Below are 25,006 nucleotides of genomic sequence, written 5' to 3'. Positions count from 1 at the left end.
ACTTCAAGTTGTAAACAACAGTTCTTCCCAGGTCAGAAATAAATTCAGAACAGAATTCTGTTGTATCCCAAGCCATTAGCGTGTTACACATTCACTTTCTCTACCTCTTTCTGCAGACAGATGTGCAGAAGATCCTGCAGAAGGTTGAGGCACTGCAGCTGATACCTGATTCCCCTCACTCCCTTCCACTTCAGCCTCCTCTGCTTGGCTACGAGGTGAATATGGGTTCAGTATCTCATAATTTGATTCTTGTCTGTTTCTGTTCATGCACATAAGTGAGATACCCGACATCAATATGCTAATAAACAGGATCACTGCTGTGGTAATTATCTGTTAAGAGAGCAAAGAAAATACATCTAAGATAAAGGAAAATACTTGCATATATGTGTCTTTCTAACTTCAGTACTTTTCTAAATATTCTAATCAATACATCTGAATAGAGACAGTTTTCTATATTTACTGCTCTTGTAGCATTGAAAGAGTGCTCAGTACAATAGACTAATCAACTTTCTCAGCCTGAGTAACCTAGCTCCTTTTTCTGATTTTTTTTTCTTTTTAATGATGAGGACATATTTTACATAAATATAATATTTTCCAAAATATTTTCTATGAAATCCAAAAAGGTTCTTGCATCATCACTTTCTCTCTCTTCAGGGCCATTAGTGCTCCATTCTAAGCCCTGTTTATGTACCTTTTAATTCTAAAGAGGAATGTGCTCTTGTCACCCTCTGGCACAGCTCTGTTTTCCATACTTTCTCCAATGGGGAACACCCCATTAATTATCCTTTCCTTCTAATCATCTGCCACCCGTACCCAGAGTCTGCTGTGAGGCTATTTCAGTACTTGTGAAAGTGCCATGAATAATCTTGAGCCTCTTAATCCATAAGAAAGGCAAAGAGAAACCAACACATATCTACTCTAGTGCACTTCACATCCTTTGTTAAGAGGAACTATTTATTGGTAAAAACTGCAGTTCAGGCTCAGGAACTTTCAACCCTTGATTGAGCAGAGAAGTCTTCCATACAGCGAGGAGTTACTGCTACACATGTAATGCAGATCTTATCTACTAAAGGCCAAAAGACATTAATTAGCTATTGAATGGTAAAAATTTTAGATGGGGGGGATAGCCTAGTCCCTCTTTTTCTTAGGTCACAGCTGTCTAAACATGAAGGTCTTTGTTTAAACAAGTTTTTCTAATGGTCCATTAGAGATATACATTTTATGTCAATCTACAAGCTGATCTTCTATAATGATACTGTTGTTATGATAACCTATACTTTGACTGAAAGCTACTTACATAAGAAGCAACCAGAGAACAGTTTCTCAATAACGTATTAGACAAGGCAGAAGTAAGAAGAGATGGGGACAGAAATGTTCATACCTGATGTTTTCCATAAAAAAAGGCAGAGTCAATGCTATCGCTGTTACGTTCACCAACTATTAATAAGATTCCTACCAGAAGTGTTGGGATACTGAAAGAGCAAAATACAAGGAGTCAAAGCAGCTTAATTAGCATGCTCCCACTTATTCTACAGGGAAACAGCTATACTAACTTACCCCCATCCAGCTATGATAATGAACCCTATGGGAATCTTTACTGCTTCTCTCTTCTTCAACAAGAACAAAGAGAAAGATAGAAAACCTAGGAAAAACAGAAGAAATGTCTTGTTTATTACTAAAGAGGGAAGTGACAATTAGAGAATCTAGACACTATGATATGACCTGCTCAATAACTAAGATGTTCTTTTTCCAGACCTTCTAACAGTCTAAAATTGTTTTTCTAGATTTATTCCACCAAAGTAAAATAGAAACACCTATTACCTTCAAAAGAATATTATTAACGAAACATTGAAGACATTCTGGCACACTTCATATTAATTTTCCACTTATAAATACTTAGGAAAGTTCACAAATGTTTAACAGATGTGATAAGAATATTTAAGACATAAGTAACTAATTTATTAATATATCAACAACAGTTGTTCTAGACTGACAATATTGTTATCAGTTTGACATGTTGTACTCTGTAGTAACATATCTTTAAAAACTGATTATTCCTTTATAAAGTTAATCTTTCTGAAATTTGCATTTATCATTGAATTTATTTTTACATATATAAGTGTGCATGGGTCTGTCTTCTGGGTTTGCCAATTCTATTCACAACTCAGAAGCTTGGGAGTATACTAGGAAACTCACTGACAAAAGCTCATTGACCCTGGACTATTTACTGCATTGTAGCTCAGCTCCTCAACCTGTGGGTCCTACCTGTGGGCCACTCTCTCCTAAGGGAAGATGACAAAGGAAGGAAAAAACAGGCGATACTTGGAAGTAACAAAGACAGGAAAAACCGGGAAGTCAAAAAGACAAAAGAGGCAACAATGTAGTGAATACACAATATACAGCCAGCGCATTCTCTGAGGAAGATAATCACTGCCAAAGACAGAAGTGGTTAAAATACAGCTCTCTTGCTGCATTTTACAAGGTTAGTGTAAATACAAGATGTTATGACATTAACTTTTTTTGTAACAAATGGTATGGACAGAACTTGTAGCTTCATGGCCCCTATCAGCCTTTCACAATGCAGAGTGCAATAGGACTTCTTAGCAATCGCAGTACACAGAAGCATCTCTGGTGAAGCTTCATAACATTTTGAACATCTATACCTACAAAAATGGTCTTCTTTAAAAGTTAAAATAAAAAAGCTCTCTCAGAAAGAACACTTACTGTAGTAGCAGGGTTATCTCATCTAGAACAATAAATTCAACATCATAGCTTTTAAGATTTAACACAACCTTGACATACGTACCCTCTTTGAGTGACACTTTACTATGCTTGCAGTATATGTGCATGCACACACCCAAACACATAGTCTTTGTAAACAACAATGAACATGTGGAGGCACACAAGTCTTGTAGAATAAAACCTAGTTCTCCATGCTGAAGCAAAGCTAGTATTATGTAGGTTATACTAATCAGGAGCTGCCTAACTGCTAAATGCTACTCCACAAAAACAGCACAGGAATTAAACCCTTAGACTTCCAGACTCAGGAATGGTATATAAAGTCTCTTGAACACCCACAGTCTCTTTTTTAAAATCATACATAATAAGGTTCTCCAAGTCCTTTGATGCATCCTGCAACACTGCCTGCTTCAAGCAGTCCTTTCATTACTCATCTACACCTGCAGAACACACACACTGGCTTTAGAACTTGCAGTTGACAGTGGAAAAAAAAAAATGTTAAAACCACTTTGGTATTTCCCTTAATTCTGTATTTCCTAGTCTTCTGAGTATTTTTTTTTTAATGTGCAAAATGCTGAATAATTTAAAATCTTAAATTCTGCATTAATTAAATTGTCAGTAAGCTTTTGCATTGCTGAAGAGCAATCTGTTACCATTCAGTCTGTTTATAATTGCTTCTGCCTTGAGAACAGGTTCTCGTCACTCGTTAGAAGCTAACAAGGCTGCTGTATCTAGCAAAGACAAACAAGACCCGTCTAGGCACAAGCTACCAATAGCAGAACCAGTGCCTGACACTTGGATCTGCATTGCTAGCACTTCTACCTAGCAACAACTTATAAGTGTCCGCTTACAATAGTTGTAGAATTACATACAAGTAATCACTCCGAAGAATATAATCAAATTATTTCAGTACATCGATCTTTTACTACAATATCTAATTCTCCCCCAAAAAATCATACCTGTCCACAGGTAGGTGCTATAAAGAGAGCTGTACAGGAATATAAATACTAGGATCTGTACAGTGACGTCTTTCTCTTTAACAATAAAATTCCATATCACCATTCCAATGCAAGCAATAAACTGAAAAGAAAGAAGAGACAGCATCATTTGAATTTGGAAAGCAGGATGGCAAGAAAAACTAAGTACAGTGCAACATACCTACAATAAGGTTTCAAACTCCATCCCCAGATTCATTGGAGCGTAATTTTATGAATTCAACAGTTTCCACAGCTGTAAACCACTGCAGCAGTAAGTTCAATATTTCAGTTATGTCACTGACTATGGTACTTTTTTTTTTTTTTTTTAAATGGTGACAGCACATATATATAGCTCTGAGAAACCTGGACTAAGACAAGTCATGACAAATATATAATCTTAATCTTTATGTATCTTATAATAAGCAAAATGCAAAGCTTGTGTTAAGTACAAACCATTTATCTGAAATGATTTGGACACAAAGTTGAGTCCAACAGATATTGTTCAACCAAGAATTATACAAGTTTTGACCCTGCAATACCTCATATATGACAGTTTTAGTATTGAAGGAATCTGAAGAAATAGGCTTCAAAGGTAATACAATGGTTCAACAATATTTCAAAATTAACTTCATGCTGTTACAGACAAGAAGCACCTGAAATTCACATACATAATTTTGTTCAAAATGTGACCCCATGATAAGACCTTCGAGACTTCACTATTTTGAACTGTATAGCTCTATAAAGTGCCTTCTGTGCAGATATATTACAAGCACAGGCTGGTCTCACTGAATTTAATAGCAGCTTTGCAGCTGACTTCAACAAAAGGAGGTACATGTACTCTATATAGTTTTCTCTAAGCTTAAATAAGAAGTAAAATTAATCTAAGTCATAGCTTAGATTTGGCTCTGCCCTTCCCTAGCCACCAGCCATGCATTCCCATGCCTCCTCCTTGCAATAGCAGTGGAACCTGCCTGATGCCCTAGTGAGTCCAGTCAGGGACCTTAACCAGCATTTGGGTTAGTTCCCTGTTTACCTTCTTGAATCAGGTCACCCACACACTGCTGGTCACCATGGCATTGCTGACTTCAGATTGGCAGAAAATGACATGAAAGTGCCATCAACACTATTCAAAATATAATTCAGAAGCTATTCTCCATTCTGATTATTTATAGTTCTATTTCAGACACTGCTCTTTCAGATACACACTGCCACCGTTAAGTGTCATTTAATTCTGCCAAGAGTACATTCTAAGGCAATAAAAATTATTTAGACACATCACCCATTAGATTCCCCTGCCCTCAGACAACTACAAAGATATGACTGTAGAAAGCAATCTTGTAATAACGTTAAAAATAAGACTTTTTATTAAAAGGCATTCTTCTCACTACTGACCTGAGCAACAAGTAGATTTGTTGTAATCATATGAGGAAGCTGCTTGTATTTCTTACTCAGAAGAACAACAATAAGAGACCAGATCTGGAACACACATGATAAAATTGAATTTAAGACTAAAAAAAAAAACCAACAACCCAAACAAAAAAAACCCACAAAAGAACAAGATGAATATTCTGGCAAACTATGCTGGAATTAAACATACAACAAATCTTCTTGACAAGTTTCTTAGTATCATGCCTAGTATAGTGAGCCCCACAACATCTGCTGCCAGTCCCTATGCCACAGGAAATACGGCCAGGAAAAAGAACATATTTTTGTGTTCTCATGATGAAGTATTTCCAGGGCGTACCAAAGGCTTGTCTATGATGTGCAGAAGCTTGGCTGTTCCTCAGGACAACAATATGCAAATCCATTTAAGTCTTCAGGAACGAACATGAAACTGTCTGGCAACCTGGCTTTTAAAAGTCTTCCACCCCACCCTTACTTAATCTCCCCAAATGACTTGTGACAGCAAGGGGCAGTCTTCACTTGTTGCGTCCCTCGAGGCATAGTTTCATGACATGAGGATTTCAGTGAAACACCAATTGAAGAAAATCCCAGTCCCCTCCAACATGGAAGTTTTTATTTAAAAAAAGCAAACAAAATAAGCACACTATTTATAGCATCTGTAAAGTCAAAACACAATTCACATAAAAAGGGATGTGACATCCCAGATTTTCAAAGAACTTGGTAACCAGAATTTTTAGGAAAGGAAATTAATAAAGCTAAATTAAAATTTCCCAATTAAATATTCTCATTAATACTCGTTAATTAAATATTCATTAATGTTTCAGGAGCTTAAATTCCAGCTGAAGTTTTTACATAGCCTCCAACACTGTGATATCCAAGCCCAAGCTTTAATGCAATTATTCCCTGTGAGGTAAACTAGTACTGCTAGGTTATTTCACTTTGCCAACACCTACCAAGGAAATGAGGCTGACAATACTTATGTCAAAGCTAACATTCTGGAGTGCAGAGGCCAGCGGGTTGGGATCCATCGATGGAATGGTCAACAGCCAGGCAGAAACGTACATGATAGGGGCAGACACAAAAGTGCTTATCACCATGCCTGAGGTAATCTGCAAAGAGTCAAAAAGAAACAAGAGCAGAGTTAATCAGATCTCAGGTTAAATAATCAGTCTTTAGGAATACTTCCACTTGTAAAATCATGCCCGTGACTTCAACATACATAGGGCTTTATCCAGTCATGGAGTTCTTTCCACGACAAATCAGTTAGAATTTGAGCCAGGAAGTATCCCTTTTATACAGATTGTTAAAAGGATTTTTTTAAGCTTCTGAAATAAGAGGAATACAGATTTTCCCACAGCAAATTCTTACAGAGCTTTTTCATAGACGTCAAAGATACCATTGACTCCAGTGTAGGAGTAGATCTACAGTGTCACAATTTACTTTTGGATGAAAATATTCACATTGGAAATAAATAAACAACATGTAGTTATGCAAATACTAATAGGAAATGCATGAGAAAAAGAAGCCATATGTATTTACATTTAAGTGATTTCTATCTTGGTTTTACATTGCTTTGTTCTTTTTAGAATTTGCACAGTGATGCAATCATGAGTTTTAAAACAGACGTCTGTGGTATGAATAAAAGATTTCCTGAGACTGTTGAGTGCAAGAATTCCACCTTACAAAGCTTTACTTTTAGTGTCTGTTTTTTGCCAAAATGGATAATATTAAAAAACAAGGAAAGTCACGAGGAATGTTTTAGTATCACCTCAATTTGGGGGGGGGGGGACAGTTAGAAGATTTATATCTTAAGTTGAAAAGGTAATTGATATACCCTATGTTAAAACAGTCAAATTCATTTCTACCACAAGATTTAGCTGGAGGGAAACACAACAGAATCAGTTAAATCACAAGATTTTTCAGAAGTTTTCAGCAATTAGCCAACACTGTTCTCACTGAAATCAGTAACAACATTTGTTTTTTCCAAACAAAACAGCAGCTCAAAGATAAGGTTTTTGAAAAAACAAGGATACAAGTTCTTTATAGTCAAAGTTATTCTAGTTCTTCCTACTAAAATCATGAATAAGAAAAATATGAGTACTCATTTAAAAACCTTTACTATCAAGGCACTTGAGACACCAGGAAAATTACTTTGGTTAATTATTAATTTGAAATATAATTCAGATTTGAGATCTAGGCAGAATAAGTAAACCTAGAGAGTCTATACTACAGAGAAGTAATTTCAACAAGCTTTTTAAAACAAATTGATTTATAAAATTAAGTTCAAAGTTAATACAAATTGATAAGGAGTTAATTACATACAATTCCTACTTCCATGTTGAATTGAGTTGCAAATATTGCCACGCCAGGCGCTGCTGGAAAGACTCCATAAAGAAATGCATAGTTTGATAAACTGGTATGGTTGACTGCGTCATCACTCTTGTCCAAGAGTTCCACCATTTCTCTACAGAGAAATGGCATCATAAGCCTGAAAATAGGGGGGAAAAAAATTACTCAGCCTATAGGCTTGGACTCCGCTTTGCTCAGAAATGGAACTAATGGACATTTAAGGCCTATCTGAACACTATTTATGATAAGTAAAATAATGACATCACTTTCAGTGATTGCCTTTACTGCTACCATAACATTTACCAGCTGCTTCCAAATTTGGTGTCACAAGTTAAACTGAAAAAAATCATACATAAAAGAAATGTTAAAAAACACACCAATTAATTTCAGGGATATAAGTACATTTTCTAACAGTCAGATACCTTCTTTGTATGACTTCAGTTTTCAAAACATAAAATATAAAAACAAAACTCAATTTTCAACTGTTAAAGTAGTAGCAGCTATAAGCAGTCACCAGTTATGAAAATCAGACCACATTACTAAGGTCTCTGACATGAAACAAGGGCTCAAGTTTAAGTACTCAGTTCTGAAATTCTTTGCCCAGCAAAAGAACCTCGATTGATGCTATTCTGTTTGCCTTTAGCAATATCCCAGATCTTACAAAGACTCGCTATTCAAGCCTTACATAGACATACATAGACTCACCAGTAAAGCAAAGTGATAACATTAACCACCATTCATTTTTCCCATGCTCTTTGCATGTGTATCATTGATCTAATTTACAAAGTAGGTCTTTAGTTAGTTAATTGTACCAATATTCAAATCTTCAAATTTTCATATCTTCAAATTTTACAGCATGAATTTCATCAAAATAAGAGTTTCATTATGCAAATTGTAGCTCCATAGCAAATAAAATATTTAGTTCACCAGCAACTGAGGTATACTCAAGGGAAGATAATGATGGCATAAGCTCTATATAAAAGTTGTCTTTTATTCAAGCTCAAATATCAGACAGTTTAAGAGTGTGATGTGATCATTTTTAAGCTCTTCCAAAATAGTTTGGGAGATTTAAAGACATAGCAAGCCAAACCAACTAATTTAGAGATGTATTGTCTAATCCAAAGAAAATGCAAAGGCTAATCAAGTAATACTTACATTTACTGTTGTCTAACTATTTAACCAGCAAATTTTAAGCCAGCAATTTCCCAAACAGCGATATGATGAACGACCTGCAGACAGTTCATGCCTTAAAACCTTTAATTTTTTTTTTCACTGCAGAGCTTGACAACAGGTTTGTGGTTTGAATAATTTTTTTTAAGTTAATAGTCGCATACTATCAAAGACTTTGGGAAGCACTCATCTAAAATGCTTGAAGTGAATCTTTGTACCACTATAAGGATTTTGAGAGCAAAGCTATCTGACCAGTATATTCATAGATTAAACATATTGAACCATTTTAAAGAACAAAAAGTATATAAGTAATAAGTTGAACTTACAGTTTAGCTGTGATGAGAAGGATCAGTGCAACAAACATACCCTTTGTCACTTTTTTTGTTTGTCCCACCATAGTTAGTCCAAGATAAAAAAGTGCAGAGCCAGAAAATGAACTGCCTAGTCCATCGAGGAAGTTTTCAAGATATTCTGGAATCTTCTGGCCAAGAATAAAGTTTGAGGCAATTCCTATGAAGACCATGAACACAATTGGGTTCTGCAAAACTCGAAGGAGTGCTAGGCCCACTATTTTCATTTTGTTGTGCGACATAGTGCGATTATCCCTCCACTTCTGGATTTCACAGAAGATAAACCCAAGAGGGTTTAACATCATAAGAGATATTGGAGCCACTAGGTAAATGTACTGGAGATATTCTGGGTAAGTGGTTTGATATAAAGCTTCAACTAGAAGACAGGAAATGAAAAGTGATGAGTGATAATATTTCAGTACAAAAATAAATTAATATTGAAATTAATTTTTGTTGTCTGAAAACTAAAGAAAAAAAATATTGCCTTATCCCTCAGAACTAACAGCATTTACAACTGATGTAAGAAGACAGAGTTAAGAAAAGCACATCTATTTGCCATTAGGCCACAGTCATGTAATGAATATATTAAAGATCAAAGATGAACTATCCAGCACTATTTAACAATTCTATGAATATTCAATAGGTACAGAAAATAAAATCATTCTGAAATAAGGATCTACTATTGCTAAACAACATAAATAATCCCACATGCCCTTTAATTCATCCCAAGTGCTAAACAAAGCAATTGTTTTCATTGAATGGCTTTTTCTCCCCAGAAGCACAGGAGAGTTGTGGAGAAACACAAGCACATTTACAAGATGCAAGTTGTTTGTCTTCTTAGGAAAAGTCTTATGTCTCTGAAAGGCGACCAGTTATCTATGGGTAAATCAGGTGTAATATTTCTACACTTACTACATAAAACACAACAAAACAATAACAAAATAAAAAATACATTAGCATAAAATTATTAATTCATTCTCTGGAACTACTCGGGACAAGAGCTATGACTGTAGTTCTGGTTTCAGAGCACAACTTGTTTTTGTGACCCTGGGCAAGCCCTTAATTTTCAGACACACACAGCTATGCTGTATTTGCTGACTCTGAAGATCAAGCCATTTACCTCTTCTCTGACTTACCTGGCCTGTCTGTAAAAAGAGTGAGGATATACATTACACTGGCTAGTTATCAGCTTAATTAAGAAATGATAGATCTTGTCATTCTAATAGTCCTCCTTACATCCCCTTTCTTATGTCAGATAAGCTATTTGAGGCAGAGTCAGTGGTTTTTGAAGGTTTCAGCGTTTCCACCAATCTGGTACAACAATGGGAAATATAAAAATGGACCCAGGAAGCTTAATTTTGTATCAGTCTTCCCTATAGAAAAGGTTCATCCAAGTATTTCTGTCACTACTCTTAAACTTCACAAGTAGTAACTGCATGAACTTGACGTGATTCTTGGAAGTTCCACAAACAGGAGTAGAAAATATAATGCAGATTAAAAAATATATTATGCTTCTATTTTGCTGAACTATAAACTTACAGCACTGCCAGAAATAGGTTCCACAAGAGACAGTGTGTGGCAGTTGAACACTAACATCTCAGTTAGTGCTAAGAAAAAATTCAAAATCAGTATGCGAACCTCAGCTCTCTGATCTCATGGTTTGTGTTTGAGCTATTATCTAGGCTAACTTGTTCAGACATGCAAAAAAAGCATTATGAAGAAAAAGAAAAAGTCTTTTAAAAATGACCTCCTTTTCCTAGCCACCAGTAGGGCACACATTTTTGTACATAAATTGAAATTCATTTGTATAGGCATGACTTCAAAATAACATTTGAAACAAAAAAAAAGAAAAAATAGTCTCAACTTGATTTCTCAGTAACAACTTTGTAATAGCAAATGATGTCAGGATAAACCTTTTGTGAGAGAGACAATAACAAGTTTTCTGAATACTTCTGCCAAAGCAAAGAGCTGCTTGATCCTTTTAACAGACTAGTATCTCTGAAACCAAGAATATCAGATGGGGCCAACAAGTTAAAATACTTTCAGAATACTTCCAGGTTTTAGAAGAGTATCCACTTATAAGAGTCCTTCTTCAGATATTTTCCTTACATTGCTAGATTAAGCACCTCACTTCTATTCAGAGCTTTTGTATTCCACATAATTAACATTATTCAGAGTACTTAAGTTATTAGCAATGGTTACAGGAGAAGTGAAAGGAATTCAACTAAGCTATGTGGCTATACTGAAATAAAGAATCCTACATTTGCAACAAATTCCAACCCAATGAACTGCATCACCTCTAGGAGTCCTTGGTTAACCTCTTCCAGATGAATAATAAAAGCTTCACATCCCATCTAACAACGACTTACTTTCAACATGTACAGTAAAGAATATCTGCCATAGTGCATTAAAAAAAAAAATCATTGACATGCTTGCAGAAGTTTGAGTTGTACTTTATGTGACTGTAAGTAACAACAGTACTTATGCAACTTCATTTTTTGTGGCTGAATATAGAAGAGTAGTGCATGTGAAGAAAAAATAAAAGCAGCTCTGCTCACAGATCTACTTATTTATATATATTGCCAAAACATCATTTGCTCTGAATTTCCATTCTGACATTTTCAAGGAAAGTTATCCTATTGCAGGAGAACTCCCTGACTGTTCTTTTAAACTGTATGCTTATTTACAGGAGAAACTCTCTGACCTTTTCCTTGAGGAATTTTAAATCACAAACATTTGTTTTCACTGCTGCTGCATATTTCCATTAAAACATCAGGCTTTCCTCTAAATGTAAACAAAACATGACCTATCACCATAAGCGTAAAAAAAAAGAAAAAGAAAAACCCACAAACAAAACAAAACAAAACAATTTGAGGCATTCTTTGTGTAGCCTCGTCTTCCAAACACATCAGACAGCCACTAACAGTAAAAAGGCTGCACATGTGACAGCAAAAGCCCAACACTAGCAAAAGTTTGGGGGTGGGAGAAGAGGAGAAAGGAAAGGACAAGGAAGGAAATAACAGCTCTAAGAAATAAAGAACTCTAAGGTGCTTATAATCTCTATTATTGTAGTGTTAAGCATTCCACTAAAGCTCTTAATGAACTAAAATTTTTGAATTTGGTAACATGTACATAGAGGAAATATGAATCATATCTTAAAAGTAGCAAAATATTTGAAAAAAAAAGTAAACTGACATGAAAGTCATTCAAAGTAGAAAGATGTTTTTAACTAGAAAGATACAGTGGAAGTGGATGTGGAGAGAAGGTCAAAGGAAAAGAGAGAGAAACCCTAACTGGTATTGTAATCCAAGGCCAAGAAACAAAGAAGTAATCCTCACAGCCCTATTTGCACTATTCCTCCTGGGGAAAAATCAGACGAATAGGTCTCAGGAGAAGCAACTGAGGGACACATGGTATTTTGGTCTAAGGAAGAGAAAGGCAGCAACTGCATGTCTATATTTTATACATATTTAGCAAACTTTAAGAGAATAAGAAAGATTCAGGATTTTCCTGAGCATGCTGCCTGGAGTAGGAAGAACAAGGCTGCCAACTCCTCAAGTTTATCTAAAATATGGAACTGCTTGTTGCTAAGTATAATCTAGAATTGCATGTCTAAGCTTCTGTTTCATAACTGTATTTTCAATTCTGTAATTAAATATCTTATTTTTCACTTTGCTAGAACAAACTTGTTTCCTTTCTTTGTTCTTAACCTTGTCTGGATGATAAGAGTGATCTCAAGAGGGTCTGAGAGGCATAGAGTACTTTCTCTTCAGGGAGCAGTGAACAAATACAGCAGAGTCCTGGCATCTTCTCCAAATGCCACCCACTCGAGGTGTATTTTGGAACTGCTGGTACTTGCAGTGTGCTTTTCCACACCAGCCACAGAGGTCAGCGAGGGAGAGGCAGCCCTGAAAGCTACGCGGGCACAGAACAATCTCCCAAAGGAGGTATCAACTACTGCACTTCAGACAGTAGTAGGCAGAAGAAACCTACCACAACTGCAGATCGCTTCCTAAGTATCATGGTACATACGGCTAAAAGTGTATTAACAAACCATTAACAAAAACTCTAAAAAGGAAAAAAAAATTGCTTAACAAAAAGAAAGAAAATAATAGCCTTATAGATTGAGATAAAATTAAGTTTAATAATTTATATTGCTTGAAATTCAAAATATAGACTTACAAAAAAACAAGTACACAGCTATACAAGTTATACTCTGAATGCTTTTTTTTTTTTTTTTTTTTAACTCCACTGGACTGATGGTTTTCTACACATAATGAGAAAGGCATCATCACAGCCATATGAAATTTCAATTTGAGATGAACAAACGCAGATTACCACATATCATACAATAACCTTGCTTTTAAAGGACTGATTTCTTCCCACGACATATCCTAAAGCATGTCTACTGGTTACAACAGAACAAAGATCAGTGGATAAAACTTGATTTGTGACATAAACTAAGATATGTTAAGTAGTACAGAAACTGGATGTTTCTTCTGAACAGATTAAAAGTTTCAACACATAAATGTCACAACAGGTAGACACCAATGTTATGCTAAATGATTTCTTTGAGCCAGACCAACAGTTAATGCCAAATTAGTAAAAGACACTACAGCTATTTCAGAAGCCACACTTACAGGCTCACAGTTTGCAAAGGAAGGAATTTTGGTCTTGAGGGCAAGTCTGGTAATTTCTCATAAGGACATTCTTAACATACAGTAAGTGTAAGTTGCTTATATCAATTTTAAAAGGATATTTTACATTTTTTTTTTTAATCCGATTTAACTTAACATGACTAGATCACTCAGTCATAGACAGCTGCAGTCAGATTGTTTTAAATTTTGTCTCATTCATGACAGTTGACAGTTTTCTTCTCTTACTAAAGAGTACACAATCTGAGGATTATTTATTTATTTATTTATTTTAAGAACTTCCTTAAGAAATGTGACTTGAGAAATGGTTTAGGTAGTTCACAACTTCAGTTGAGAAGTTCATTTCAAACCATGGAAACATAAAAGCAAAACCATCTAGAGGAATGAAAAATAATTAAAAAAAAAAAGCATAAGTTGCTACTTACCTATTGGATATCCCAGTGCAAAGTCATTGCTTTGTGTAGCAAAAATAGGAAACAAACCTGCTTTGCTAAATCGATTCTCAGGACTGGCCACCAACAATGTTAAAATGCAGACTAAGAAAAATACAGAAGCTTTGGCAACTAATATACTGTACAGAAAGGACCAATTCACATCAGAAAAGTTAAGTACCACCATGTTCTTGAACAGCAGAGCTGGCAGTGCAAAACGGGAGACAAAATTTCCCAGTCCTTTGGCCTGAGTTGATGTGATAATGTTGGCTCTTCCAGCTATGTACCCGCAGAGAATTATTCCGAAGCATTCTAACAGGGCTGGGAAAAGCCTGCTTATTGACATAGATGGAGGACTACCGGTGGTATTGAGTCCAGTTTGCCCAGGCAAAGAAATGGACATATTAGCTGAAGAAGAGAGGTTCTTTGCACTGAAGTCTGAATAACTATCCATTTCCTGTGACCACCTCTTCCAAAAAGACAGCATGCAATGGTCTCATCTGTAAAATAAACAAAAGTATTTATTAACTTCTGTATCAGTGTTTGCACGTATTTACGGTATCTGGCTTGCTGACAGAAGTGTAAACACTTACCAGTGCATTACAAATAAACAATGAGACAAGTAATAAGTAGCTACAAAGAAAAAACACTGAGAAAGTAAAAAGATGAAAAACCATTCTATATATATATGTGTGTGTGTGTGTGTGTGTGTGTGTGTAGCCTTTTTTCACAAATCTACACAATTCACCTGGAAGTGCTGGATGACAGAGGCTAAAACCCTAGATTTCAACTATATATGAGGATAAAACTGAAATATTAAAACTAAGTGAAATTTGGGAATTCAAAAGGTTGAAAATCTGTTGGAAGGAAAGGAGATTATGACTTAAGTATTTTTTATTCTTATTTTAGGATCTAAACATTATTTAGAATAACTTATAGCCCTTTAACCTTTCCAGTCAGAAAACAATAATTGCTAAATTGTCACAGTGTAGCCCTTGCTTTGCTGGACTATCATTAAAAGCCTACTTAGCTTTATCAGGAAAGCACAAGGCTCCTTAAAACTCCCTGTATACTTGTTAGCAACTAGTAACTTTGTCTCCTCAATTCACTATCAGTTCCCAACTACAATTCCCACCTTCTCCATTCCTTCAGCTATCAAACTGTGTGTTTCTCTTCTCCAGCCCCCTTTGTTTGCCCCATGAGCTTATTAGGATAAGATCCCAGCTTCTCCCTAAACTATGTTCAACTTCCTTCTTTCTCCTTCTCTCTCCTTAAAGTGTAAAAATTACATTTTAAACTCCCAATATTAAAAAAAACACTCTTGACCTCTCTTTAACTACTGCCCTTTCATCTCTGCTCCCACATACACAATTTACAACTGGTCAGGAGCTCTTCTCCTTCAGGTCCATCTCTAGATCCTATTTAATCGAGTTTCTGTCCCTGAAACAGCTCTTACCAAAATCCTTAGAGGACAAAATCTTCTTAAACTCTCAGAATTGGTGTTCCATCTTCATCTTTTCTGACCATCATACACCTTTATCATAATCATCCTCTTGAAATCTGGCCCTTCCCATATCTTTTGTAATTACAGCTCCTCCTAATTCCTTTCCCATCTCTACTTGTTCCTTTAATGTTTACATGGGAGGAACCCTTTAAATATCTGTGGGTGCTGATAGGGGTCTTTCCTTGTTCCTCTTTTTTCCCCTCCCTACATCCTCTGACTGCGTACTTTCACAAACCTTAATTCAGTTATAAACAGATGACTCTCAGATTTCTCTCTTTTTTCTCTCTAATCCAGACCTATTTCTTCTGTTAAAACCACCATTTCAGCCTGTCTCCAAGATCTCTTCTGTGACTATCTTGCTGTCAATTCAAGTTCAATGAGCCTGAAACAGAGCTCTCATACTACATCAAAAAAGTACTCCCTCAGTTACTATGGACCATGCATCTATTTTACTAGAGAAATGAGTGACAAAGGTCAAAAAAAACCTTCTAATTTTTGGAAAAACGTAATCTTATTGAACTCATATTAATCTATAATGCTACTACAAGGATAATTCTCCTAGTCTATCAATATCAGTTCTTTCTTTGTATACCCTTCCATATTCTTCCCACACCAAACTTGTTCTCATGTTCCATTACAGTGCAAGCTATGTGCCCTCTTAATCTCTCACTTAGTAATGAGAGCTTTATTCTCATCACTGACCAACCAAGAACATCTTAATAAATTTCTCAATTGCTTTTGTGCTTTTTCCCATAAAGATGATAATGTTCAGAAGCAGCTCATCAAAAGAATTAGTAAAAGTATCCCACTTCCTTTTTTCAAACCCGAACTAGAATCCTTTATGGTTTTGATATGCATAAAAAGAGCAATATTTACTGGGCTGACAATATGCTACCTATAAGTGTGGCTTATACTGTCCTATCATATATGTCAGCTAAACTACATATAGTTTTTTTCAAAAAGAAGTGAACTTTTTGTCATGTTTGCACAGCAGCTAGCACAACTGGGTTCTAGCCCATAGCTCCTAGATGCTACACCATGACCAAAGGGAACAAATACTCAGAGCAGGCAGCTAGAGCAGCAAAACCTGAGGAGCAGCCCTCCTCCTCTCCAAAAAATTTTTAGCTGTGGGCCTCGTATCCACCAACAGACCAAGCATAAAGTTTAAAACATGTGCTAATGTAATAAACCGAAGCAAGCTGCTTTTATTTGAATGGTTTAGCATCATACACCGTTGTAAAACCAGGGCCTATCAGAGAAGATAACACTCCATCCTATTCTCACCGGCTATGACGACTATTCTGTCTGACCTGCAAGACATTTGAGAATCTGCCTAAATTGGCCTGCTGATACACTAACTTAAAGTCACACCATCTTGCCTGCATTTTACCAAAGTTCCGCAATATCTCTTCCAACAAAAATAGACAATATCGTGTGCTCAATCAAGAGTAAAGCCAGTGGCCCCTAAGAGAGCTATGGGTACTGTGGTAGGATTACAGAACCTCAGAAGAGGGGTGAGGAACTAGGAAGAGCCTTCCCAGTCTTATAATTATGTAAAACCTCATGTGCATGGGCAGAACCATGTTCCCTCAACGAGAGAATAATTTTCTGTAAAAAAGGATGGGTCAGATAGATCAAGAGTTTAAGAGACCGAGTCATCTCAATTCTCCTGGTTTCCCTGGGTCTGCACACAAAATTAACTGGGGGTCTGTCCTGTCTATGCAGAAAATGCCAAGACATCAGCTGAGAGTTTAGATGATTATGAGGGGCAGTTCCACTTAAACTTGTTTGGAAGCTGATATACATGTGACAATTAATATCACTATCTGTCAACAGAAGCATAGCACAGACTAGGCCTAAAAGTATTACTGAAGCTATTTACCCTGTCCAACACTGTTGCCTACTGCTAAAAACTGTGTACTAGCACGTGTACAGAGCTGGTCACAGCACCCAGTTTATTAACTCGTTTGCTTCCATACCAAATTCCAAGCTCTTTTTTAACATGTTACCCATTCACATGAGGCTGCAGCAATGCCTTCAAATTATCTAAACCGTTCGCACAGAAATCAGAAATTCTTTTGCCTTTTCACAGCCACAGAAAGATACAGTCAGTACTTGAGCATGAGGCTCGGTTGCTGAGTACACGGACCATGCAAGTGTGACCCAAGGAGGCAAAAAACCAGCCTCCAGACAAACAGCCCTGGGGCACTAGAGGGTACGAACTCAGTCTAGGTAAAAATCCTTCAGCCTACGTGCATCTGCAGGAACATTGCTCCTGTAATTTGTTCCAGTGTAAAGTTACCTCTCATCTCAAAACAGTAAGATCTCCAGAGCAGTTATGTGAATGTAAGGAGTTGTCCAGCTTATTTTAAGCCTCCACATTTATGTAATTAGGCTTGCGCCAACGTAAGACATGCCCTATTTAGGAGAAATTTGTCACCTGCTTTGGAGTGGTTATACCTCTTCTCCTCACAATACCAAGAGCCAGTCTGCATGTTTCTTACTATTGCTGTTTTTCTTTATAACAAACATAAGAGGAGTAGCCCTTACAAGAACTGAGTGGCAGGCAAGGAAGATTAATTTTGACCAAGGATTGTAACTTCTCCACCCTTGCATGAAAGCTTATGGTAAGGCTTTTTCTACCTTCAAGATAGGGCTTATAGAGAACAAATCATCACTCTTCAAGCTCACACATTGCTTTGTGCAACTTTGACCTCTCTCAGTTGTTCAGTATCAAGCACTAATTTTAACATGATATACCCTTCCAGCTAGCCAGTGATCCATGTATGACACAGTAGCCAATTGAGTATTTTAATTCAGCACACTATCACTTACCAATATTCCTACATACAATTCTTTAGACTCATGACAGTCAAATTTAAATGTCCACTAAATCAGATTAAGTGTTTATGGACAATAAACATGTCTTGTGACTCTGGATCTTCACTGCTTTCCAATGATCCACTTTGAAAGGGCAGACTATAAGAATGCCGGGTCTGTATGCATGTGGACACATAAAGTCTGTAAATTAAGATGAAGAGAGAGGACATCAATTAACTGGTCAATGGCAAGGTCCTGTCAGAAACAGATATGGGCTTGGTGACAGAACTCTGAAAATTATGCAGTCCATCAGCTAATTCTATATTTAAACTTATCATGAGTAAATCACAAAGTACTCTTGAAATGAAGCCAATACAATTTCTGCCCATTTTATAGAGATGGAAACCAAGGCAAAGGCATTCTTATTTGCCATAAGTCATCTAACATGCCAGTGGCAAAGCTGAGATTTCCAATTCCCAGCCCAGGTCTTTGTATAGCTTAGTGGCTAGGCTTGTGCAAATTAAAAGTTGGTTTAAGGGTCTTACTAGCTTCTTTTTATCCTATCCTCAGGGGATAAAGAACAGCCAGGTAAATAAGCAAATAAATCAAGTCAGAGCAAAGGTGAGATCTTGTATGCTTTATTTCACACTCTGGTATCCAACACATGCATATTCACATATAGCATAAACTCCTTAATTCATGATTTGTATTTATGCCTGAGGTTTTCAGTAAGCAACACCACAAAGCTGTTGTAATTTATCTGGACTGAGCAGCTGCATCATCCAAATTTGTTCAGTAGCCTTGGCTACCTCTTCTCCTACAGAAAATGAGTTTCATTCCAAGTAGGGCTTATTTTAATTGTTGCTTTTTTAAAATGTTGTAGAAAATAAATTCACCTAGATGTATTTAGACCAGAGCTCAAAGCATTACCTACTACATAACAATGGAAAAAACCTTGAAATAAATAGAGCAGGCAATGAACCATTTCTTCTACTAGCAAAACTTAAAGTAGTTGGGGTTTACAAAATGTCCATAAAAGGATCAAAGTTTGTTTTATCACAGCAAAGGATAGAAAGGTTCCCAACACTGAATTCTTGAAAGAAGCAGCCCCATTCTACACCAGCAGCAAGGTGAAAAGTTTTTAATGTGCATTTTTTTGGTGCAAACCCACCTCAAATTCTTCAAGCTTTGGAACCTGCAGCACTCAAAGGCAAGGCTCTCAGGAACAAGATTCAACCTGCTCCTTTCTCTGTTGAGGCATTTTTCAGCAATAAGCTAAATTTGAGGGTTTTTTTAACCAAATGCAACACCTGATCTGTGGTGGAAGTGCATTATCCTGGCTGTACCTATCTCTAAATTCTGCCATTCCTTCTCATCCCCTATGCCTTCCTATCCAAGGCCACATCTCTTACCACTGTGTCAATACTAATGATGAAATTTATTTTCTGACATTTTTACTCACAAGAGCCACACTATGTGTACAGTTAAACAGTTTGAAAGACTTTTGCAACTACTGCTTCTTTTTCCGCTCCTTCTCTCCTGAAAAGTGTTTTGAGCTACCTGTGTTTTTTTGCTTACACAGAGAAGAACCTTCATAGGTGACTCTACCTCACCCATGAATACTTTTAAGCCAAAATACTTTTAAGCCAAAATCTTGCCTAAATTGACTAAGCACCTCACTTCCTCCCTTCTGTATTGAAATCATTATTTGTCCTCATAAAAACCCTAGGAAAAATGGAAGTGCCCTTGTCCCCATTTTATAATTCAGGACTCACTCAAATAAATTTGCAGAAGACTTTGACGCTGTAGTTGTACCAGTCAGCAGCAAGTGCTAAATTCTACCTCCTCTGCCAGGGCGCCAGGGTGTTACTGCAGGCTATCACCACCCCAAACTTCATTCCAAGGCAGTCTGCCTGTGCAACCTGCCAAGCACAGTTTTTGGTGAACCGCATGAGTTCCAGAGAGAAGATGCACCACGGTAAAGCTGCTACTGGCGCTCCTTGGAGGGCTCTGAATACTAACCATCTCTTTAGCCCAGAGAGGGGCGCATCCCAAAACATTCACATCTAACTTGCAGAATATCTATTGTAGAGAGGCAGGTATTTTCCAGCAATGCAGGCTGTTCACAGGTTGGTGCCTCACACAGCAAATACTTCTCTCAGCTCTTTTTGCTCTCTAGGATACATGTGTTGATATAACTGTCATGAGATCGTGTGATGACTAATCGTGGATCTAACATACCGCATCATCACACCTAGGGTTTAATTCAAACTAGCTTCATAACTAGTTTGAATTCACTAGCTCAAACATGAGCAAAAACCTCTTCAGTTCACGGTTCTTAATCAAATGATGAAAAACTAAAGCCTTATATATTCTACACAGAAACTCAACTGTTCTCTCTGTAGATGTAACAAATTAACTAGTGAAATGACACCAAAGCAAGGAATTTAAACACAGGCCCAAAGGAAAGCATCTGGCTTTGGCTGCATAGCGTATATTGGTTTTGGTTCTCCCTTCAGGGATTTCAGACTGAGATCTGACTCCTTGAAAACCCACTCACAGCTGCATATGTTGTTGGGAACTGCAGACCAATAAATATGTAGCTTTTAGGAATAACGCTGCCTTGTCTGCTATTGACTATATCAAGAGCGGCTGCTTGCAGCCAAACTGGCAGCTTGCACTCACAAGAAAGGACAGTTTGGACAGCATCAGATGAAGCCTGGTATGAAGATTAGCAATAGAGAGGGGGCAAGGAACCAGTGCAGTTTATCATCCCCTTGAACTAAATTGAAGCAATAATATTTGCCTACTTCTCTTGCAGGTTGTCAATATTTGTAAAATGTTAAAATTCACCAGAACACAAACTGAATTCTCCAGCAGCTGCGAGTTAAGTAACATCAAGTTCCTCTCTTTGAAGTAGAGAAGTTGCCTGCTTCTCAAGCAGGAAAATCCCTTTCATCCTTTTTTATTTTATTTTTTTAATAAAAGCCAAAGACAATACAAGAGATGCATCAAAACAGACCTTCTCTCTGGCCCTTCACTTTCAACCTTTTAGGTGATAATCACTGTCAGGATAATTCTGGTGACACTGGCCAGACTATGTGGATTGTTCATAAATTAAATCCCACAACATGACCTCATTTGCCACTTTAATGCAATCTAGAAACATCCCAAGGATGACACATGAATGTATTCAGGAGGTTGGAAGTGGAATCAGGGCAGGGAGAGTTACCATTCATAAAGGTCTAGTACCTCATCCTCAGTTTCAGGCAAGAATAAATCATATGCATTTTCACATAAAGTTTCTATACTAAGTCTAGAGAGGAAGTAAGTCTAGAGAGTTACAGCGATAAAATTAAGTGGGGAGAAGTGATTACTGCAGTTCCTATTCTTGCAAATTAGCCACAATTTTTACCATTCTCGTCACTAGGCTAGAAAAGCAGATAGAGGACAGCAGTGTAACAGCAATTAACCCAAGAAGCTGGCCACCACTTGCATGAAATCCAGGCAGCATCACCAGAAATTTCAGACCCTAAATCTCTTTGGGCAAGTTATTTTTCAAAATTACATTTCCTTTTTCATTTGTTTCCCACACTGCTGCTACAAGAAGGTACCTAGACAGCCTAGAGGCAGGGGAAGCTGAGGGCGCACAGGGCCCAGGGAAGCGGAGGCCTAACGCAGAACTGGCAGCACTCAAAATGGCAACCCCTAAAGCTACATCAAAATTTATCAGTGTCGGTGTTTGAACAAGTCCCAGTGAAGCAACTCTTGCCAAGGGAAAAAAATAACAAGCCAGAAAAATAAATGGAAAACATATGTTTCCTTAACCTTCAATTAGTTATCTTAGGACTTGTTAATAGATGCATATTTTTGAAGTAAACAGCAAAGCATTTTTCTGAAAGAGATTTTTTTTTTTTTTTAACATGCAGTGCCGCCGGCGCAGTGCTTCGCTTACCCCGCTTGTCAAACGAGGACGAAGCATCTTGGCGCTCCGCGGTGGAAAAGCCGCAGCAACCTGCGCCCCGGCCCCGGCCCCGGCCCCGGCCCTGTCCTGTCCTGTCCTGTCCTGCCCCGGCCCCGGCCCCGGCCCTGTCCTGTCCTGCCCCGGTCCCGGCCCGCCCGGCCGCGGCACCTGTCCCGGGCCCGGCGCACACGCAGCAGCCGCGCCGCCGCCTGCGGCAGGTGCCCGACAAGAGCGCTGGCCCGCGGCGGCGGGGGCCGGCACCGTCCCCATTACCTGCTCCACCGTCCGCGCCGTCCCCGCGCCGGCGCCCGCAGAGCAGCGGCTCCTGCTCGGCCCAGGGCAAAGCAACCTCGCCGGCACCGGGAGGCCCGGCCCGCCCCGCGGCTGCGCCCCCGCCTCCCCCGGCCCGGCCTGGCCTGGCCCGGCCTCCCGCGGCGGCGCCCGCAGAGGGCGCCCGGGGCAGGGCGGCTCCGCCGGCAGCGCCTCCCCGGCCGCCGCGGGGCGGCAGCGCGGTCCGCAAGATGGCGGCGGCGGGGCGGGGCGGCCTCTCGCTCGGCCTTCTGCGGCGCGGCGGGAGGCGCCGTGGCCGCGCTCGCGCCCGGCAGCCGCCTTCCCGCTCCCCCGGGCCCCGCGCAGCCGCCGGGCGAGGGGGCCGGGGCCCGGCGGCGGCCTCCCGCCCGAGCGGGCCGCCCCGCTCGCTCACGGCGCCGGCACCGCGGCGGGGCTCGCCCGAGATGCGGCCCCGGCCGGGGCAGCGCCGACCCCTCTTTTCCGGGCGCTCCGCGCTGTCACGCAGGCCAGCAGCCCAGAAACCGGGCGTCCTGACCCCCCTTTCGGCACTCCCAGAAGTTAGCGTGTTTTCTGAGTTTTCCACTGCTTATTTCGGGCTTTTGGACAAAAATAAAACAAGCTGCTTTTCCACATGGCATCAGCACCCCAGGGCTGGCAGACTATTAGCTGTTTCCCCTGTAAATATTAAAAGTTGGTGACACACAAAGATGTTCTTGCCGAAAAGGAGGATCAAGCTTTTTCATGGCTTCCCCTTTTTAATGTGACTCAGGAGACGGTTTGAGCTGCCCCTTTTCTGGGAACTAAGCCAGATATTTCTGCCTCAAAGAGGGCAAGTATAAAATTCTGTCTTCCTTTATACTTCCCTCCATTGCTATACAGCCCAGCACAGCCGCTGGCACTTGTTGAGCGTGGCAGACCCCTGTGGCAGCAGACATCCTCTTCGGCACGAAGGCACCTTACAGGCAGAGGGTAACGCCACCCAGGTCTGCACGCTCAGTAATTTCTCTTCTGCCCCCAAACCTCCTCCGAACTAGAAACTTAAAGCAAAAAAAAGCAGCATTCCTCTTCTCCTTTTGTTTTTGTCTTATCTGAAAGTTCTGTAAAGAGGAGGGAACTGTCTGAACCAAAAAATATTGAGGACTGATGTGTGATTGACAACTGCTGTGTTGAATATTCATCTCCTAATAATAAATTCCCCCACAGTACTTCAGATGACAAGGTCTGCTGTCAAAATACATTTAGGAACCTTACCAGAAACAAATGGGATACTATGTATTAAGAACAGCAATATCAGTAGTAACAACCAAAAACAATACTTAAGGGAATTAAGTGTAAGAGACCTGGTGAAGGTTAAGAAAATCCCATAAACAAGGCAGATGAGGGAGAAAGGACTGTAGGAGACTTTTAGAGGGGACCGTGTTGTTGACATTGTCTGTCTGCTTTCATTTCAATTTAAATATGCTGATGTGACTAATGAATTTAAGTATTGTTGCAGTATAACAGTAGACCCATACTATAGCTGCAGATTGACAATTAGCAGCGGTGCTGATTGGGAAGCCAGTGCCTGCCTCCTCCCATCCTTGTCCCCAGTCCATGCCCTCGGCTGGGCCAATGCAGCCCAAACAAAAGATGACCAGTTTATTTCCATACAAAGCCTATGTCAACAGATGTACATTTTTCACTGCAAAGTGGTAAAACCAATTGTGTAACACTCCCCTGCTATAACTTTAGGGTGAGACCTTGGTGTGAACATAATAAGGAAGACACTTGTTAGTTTATTCAGTGTTAAATTGTGTGTATCCAGCGCCTCACAAACACCGCTTTGAAACTGGTTTGGCTTTGTTTTTGGAAGCACAAAATATAATGGGATCTTTCAGTATTTTTGGCTTTTTGCCTAGCAGCTCTTCCCTATAGAAATTACATGCCTTAGAGGGATATAATCTGGGAGGCAGCAAGGAATGTATACCAGACTGTAGTAAGAAATCTTGATAAGAATTAATTTTACAGAAGCACAGGTTTGGCTAAAGAAGCCACTCATTGATTGGTGTTGATATCCAGCAACCCACAGCCTGAGTCTTCTCCACATCATGAGCAATTACTGTATTATTTTTATATACACACACACACACACACACACACTCTTCCATCCCCGAGATCACTTACACACTCCCAGGCAGGAAAGTGCACTTGTCCCCAGTCTTGCTTTCTGTTTTGGGAAACACGGAGAAGGACCAGTTCTCCACTGAGCTGGGAACCTTTGGGAACAGCTTGTCAGCATCTTTTGAGTTGGATAATTAGAATGATAACTCAATGTTGGAGTCAATTCTTTCTTATGCCATATGGAATACGTAG

General features: G+C 38.8%; 1 protein-coding gene across 7 annotated transcripts in view; it reads right to left on the bottom strand.

Moving 5' to 3' along the window:
• Window positions 1-25,006, bottom strand: part of GPR155 (G protein-coupled receptor 155) — a 38,036-nt gene that overhangs the window by 10,251 nt on the left and 2,779 nt on the right. For 3 of the 7 annotated variants that reach the window (XM_067299035.1, XM_067299033.1, XM_067299034.1), the window contains 9 exons: window positions 14,070-14,575; window positions 8,966-9,365; window positions 7,443-7,608; window positions 6,074-6,229; window positions 5,109-5,192; window positions 3,699-3,819; window positions 1,558-1,642; window positions 1,382-1,472; window positions 105-330 (listed from right to left, as the gene is read on the bottom strand). In XM_067299035.1, coding sequence (XP_067155136.1) covers window positions 105-330; window positions 1,382-1,472; window positions 1,558-1,642; window positions 3,699-3,819; window positions 5,109-5,192; window positions 6,074-6,229; window positions 7,443-7,608; window positions 8,966-9,365; window positions 14,070-14,562 — 1,822 coding nt within the window. In that variant the 5' untranslated portion in view covers window positions 14,563-14,575. Of the gene's footprint in view, window positions 1-104; window positions 331-1,381; window positions 1,473-1,557; window positions 1,643-3,698; window positions 3,820-5,108; window positions 5,193-6,073; window positions 6,230-7,442; window positions 7,609-8,965; window positions 9,366-14,069; window positions 14,576-18,414; window positions 18,585-20,174; window positions 20,335-22,636; window positions 22,740-25,006 lie in introns of those variants that run through there. The other 4 variants (XM_067299038.1, XM_067299032.1, XM_067299037.1 and 1 more) reach the window with 4 other exon arrangements.

Source organism: Apteryx mantelli, chromosome 6, assembly GCF_036417845.1.
Source record: "Apteryx mantelli isolate bAptMan1 chromosome 6, bAptMan1.hap1, whole genome shotgun sequence".
NCBI lineage: Eukaryota > Metazoa > Chordata > Aves > Apterygiformes > Apterygidae > Apteryx > Apteryx mantelli.
This window is presented reverse-complemented; position numbering and strand designations above follow the sequence as displayed.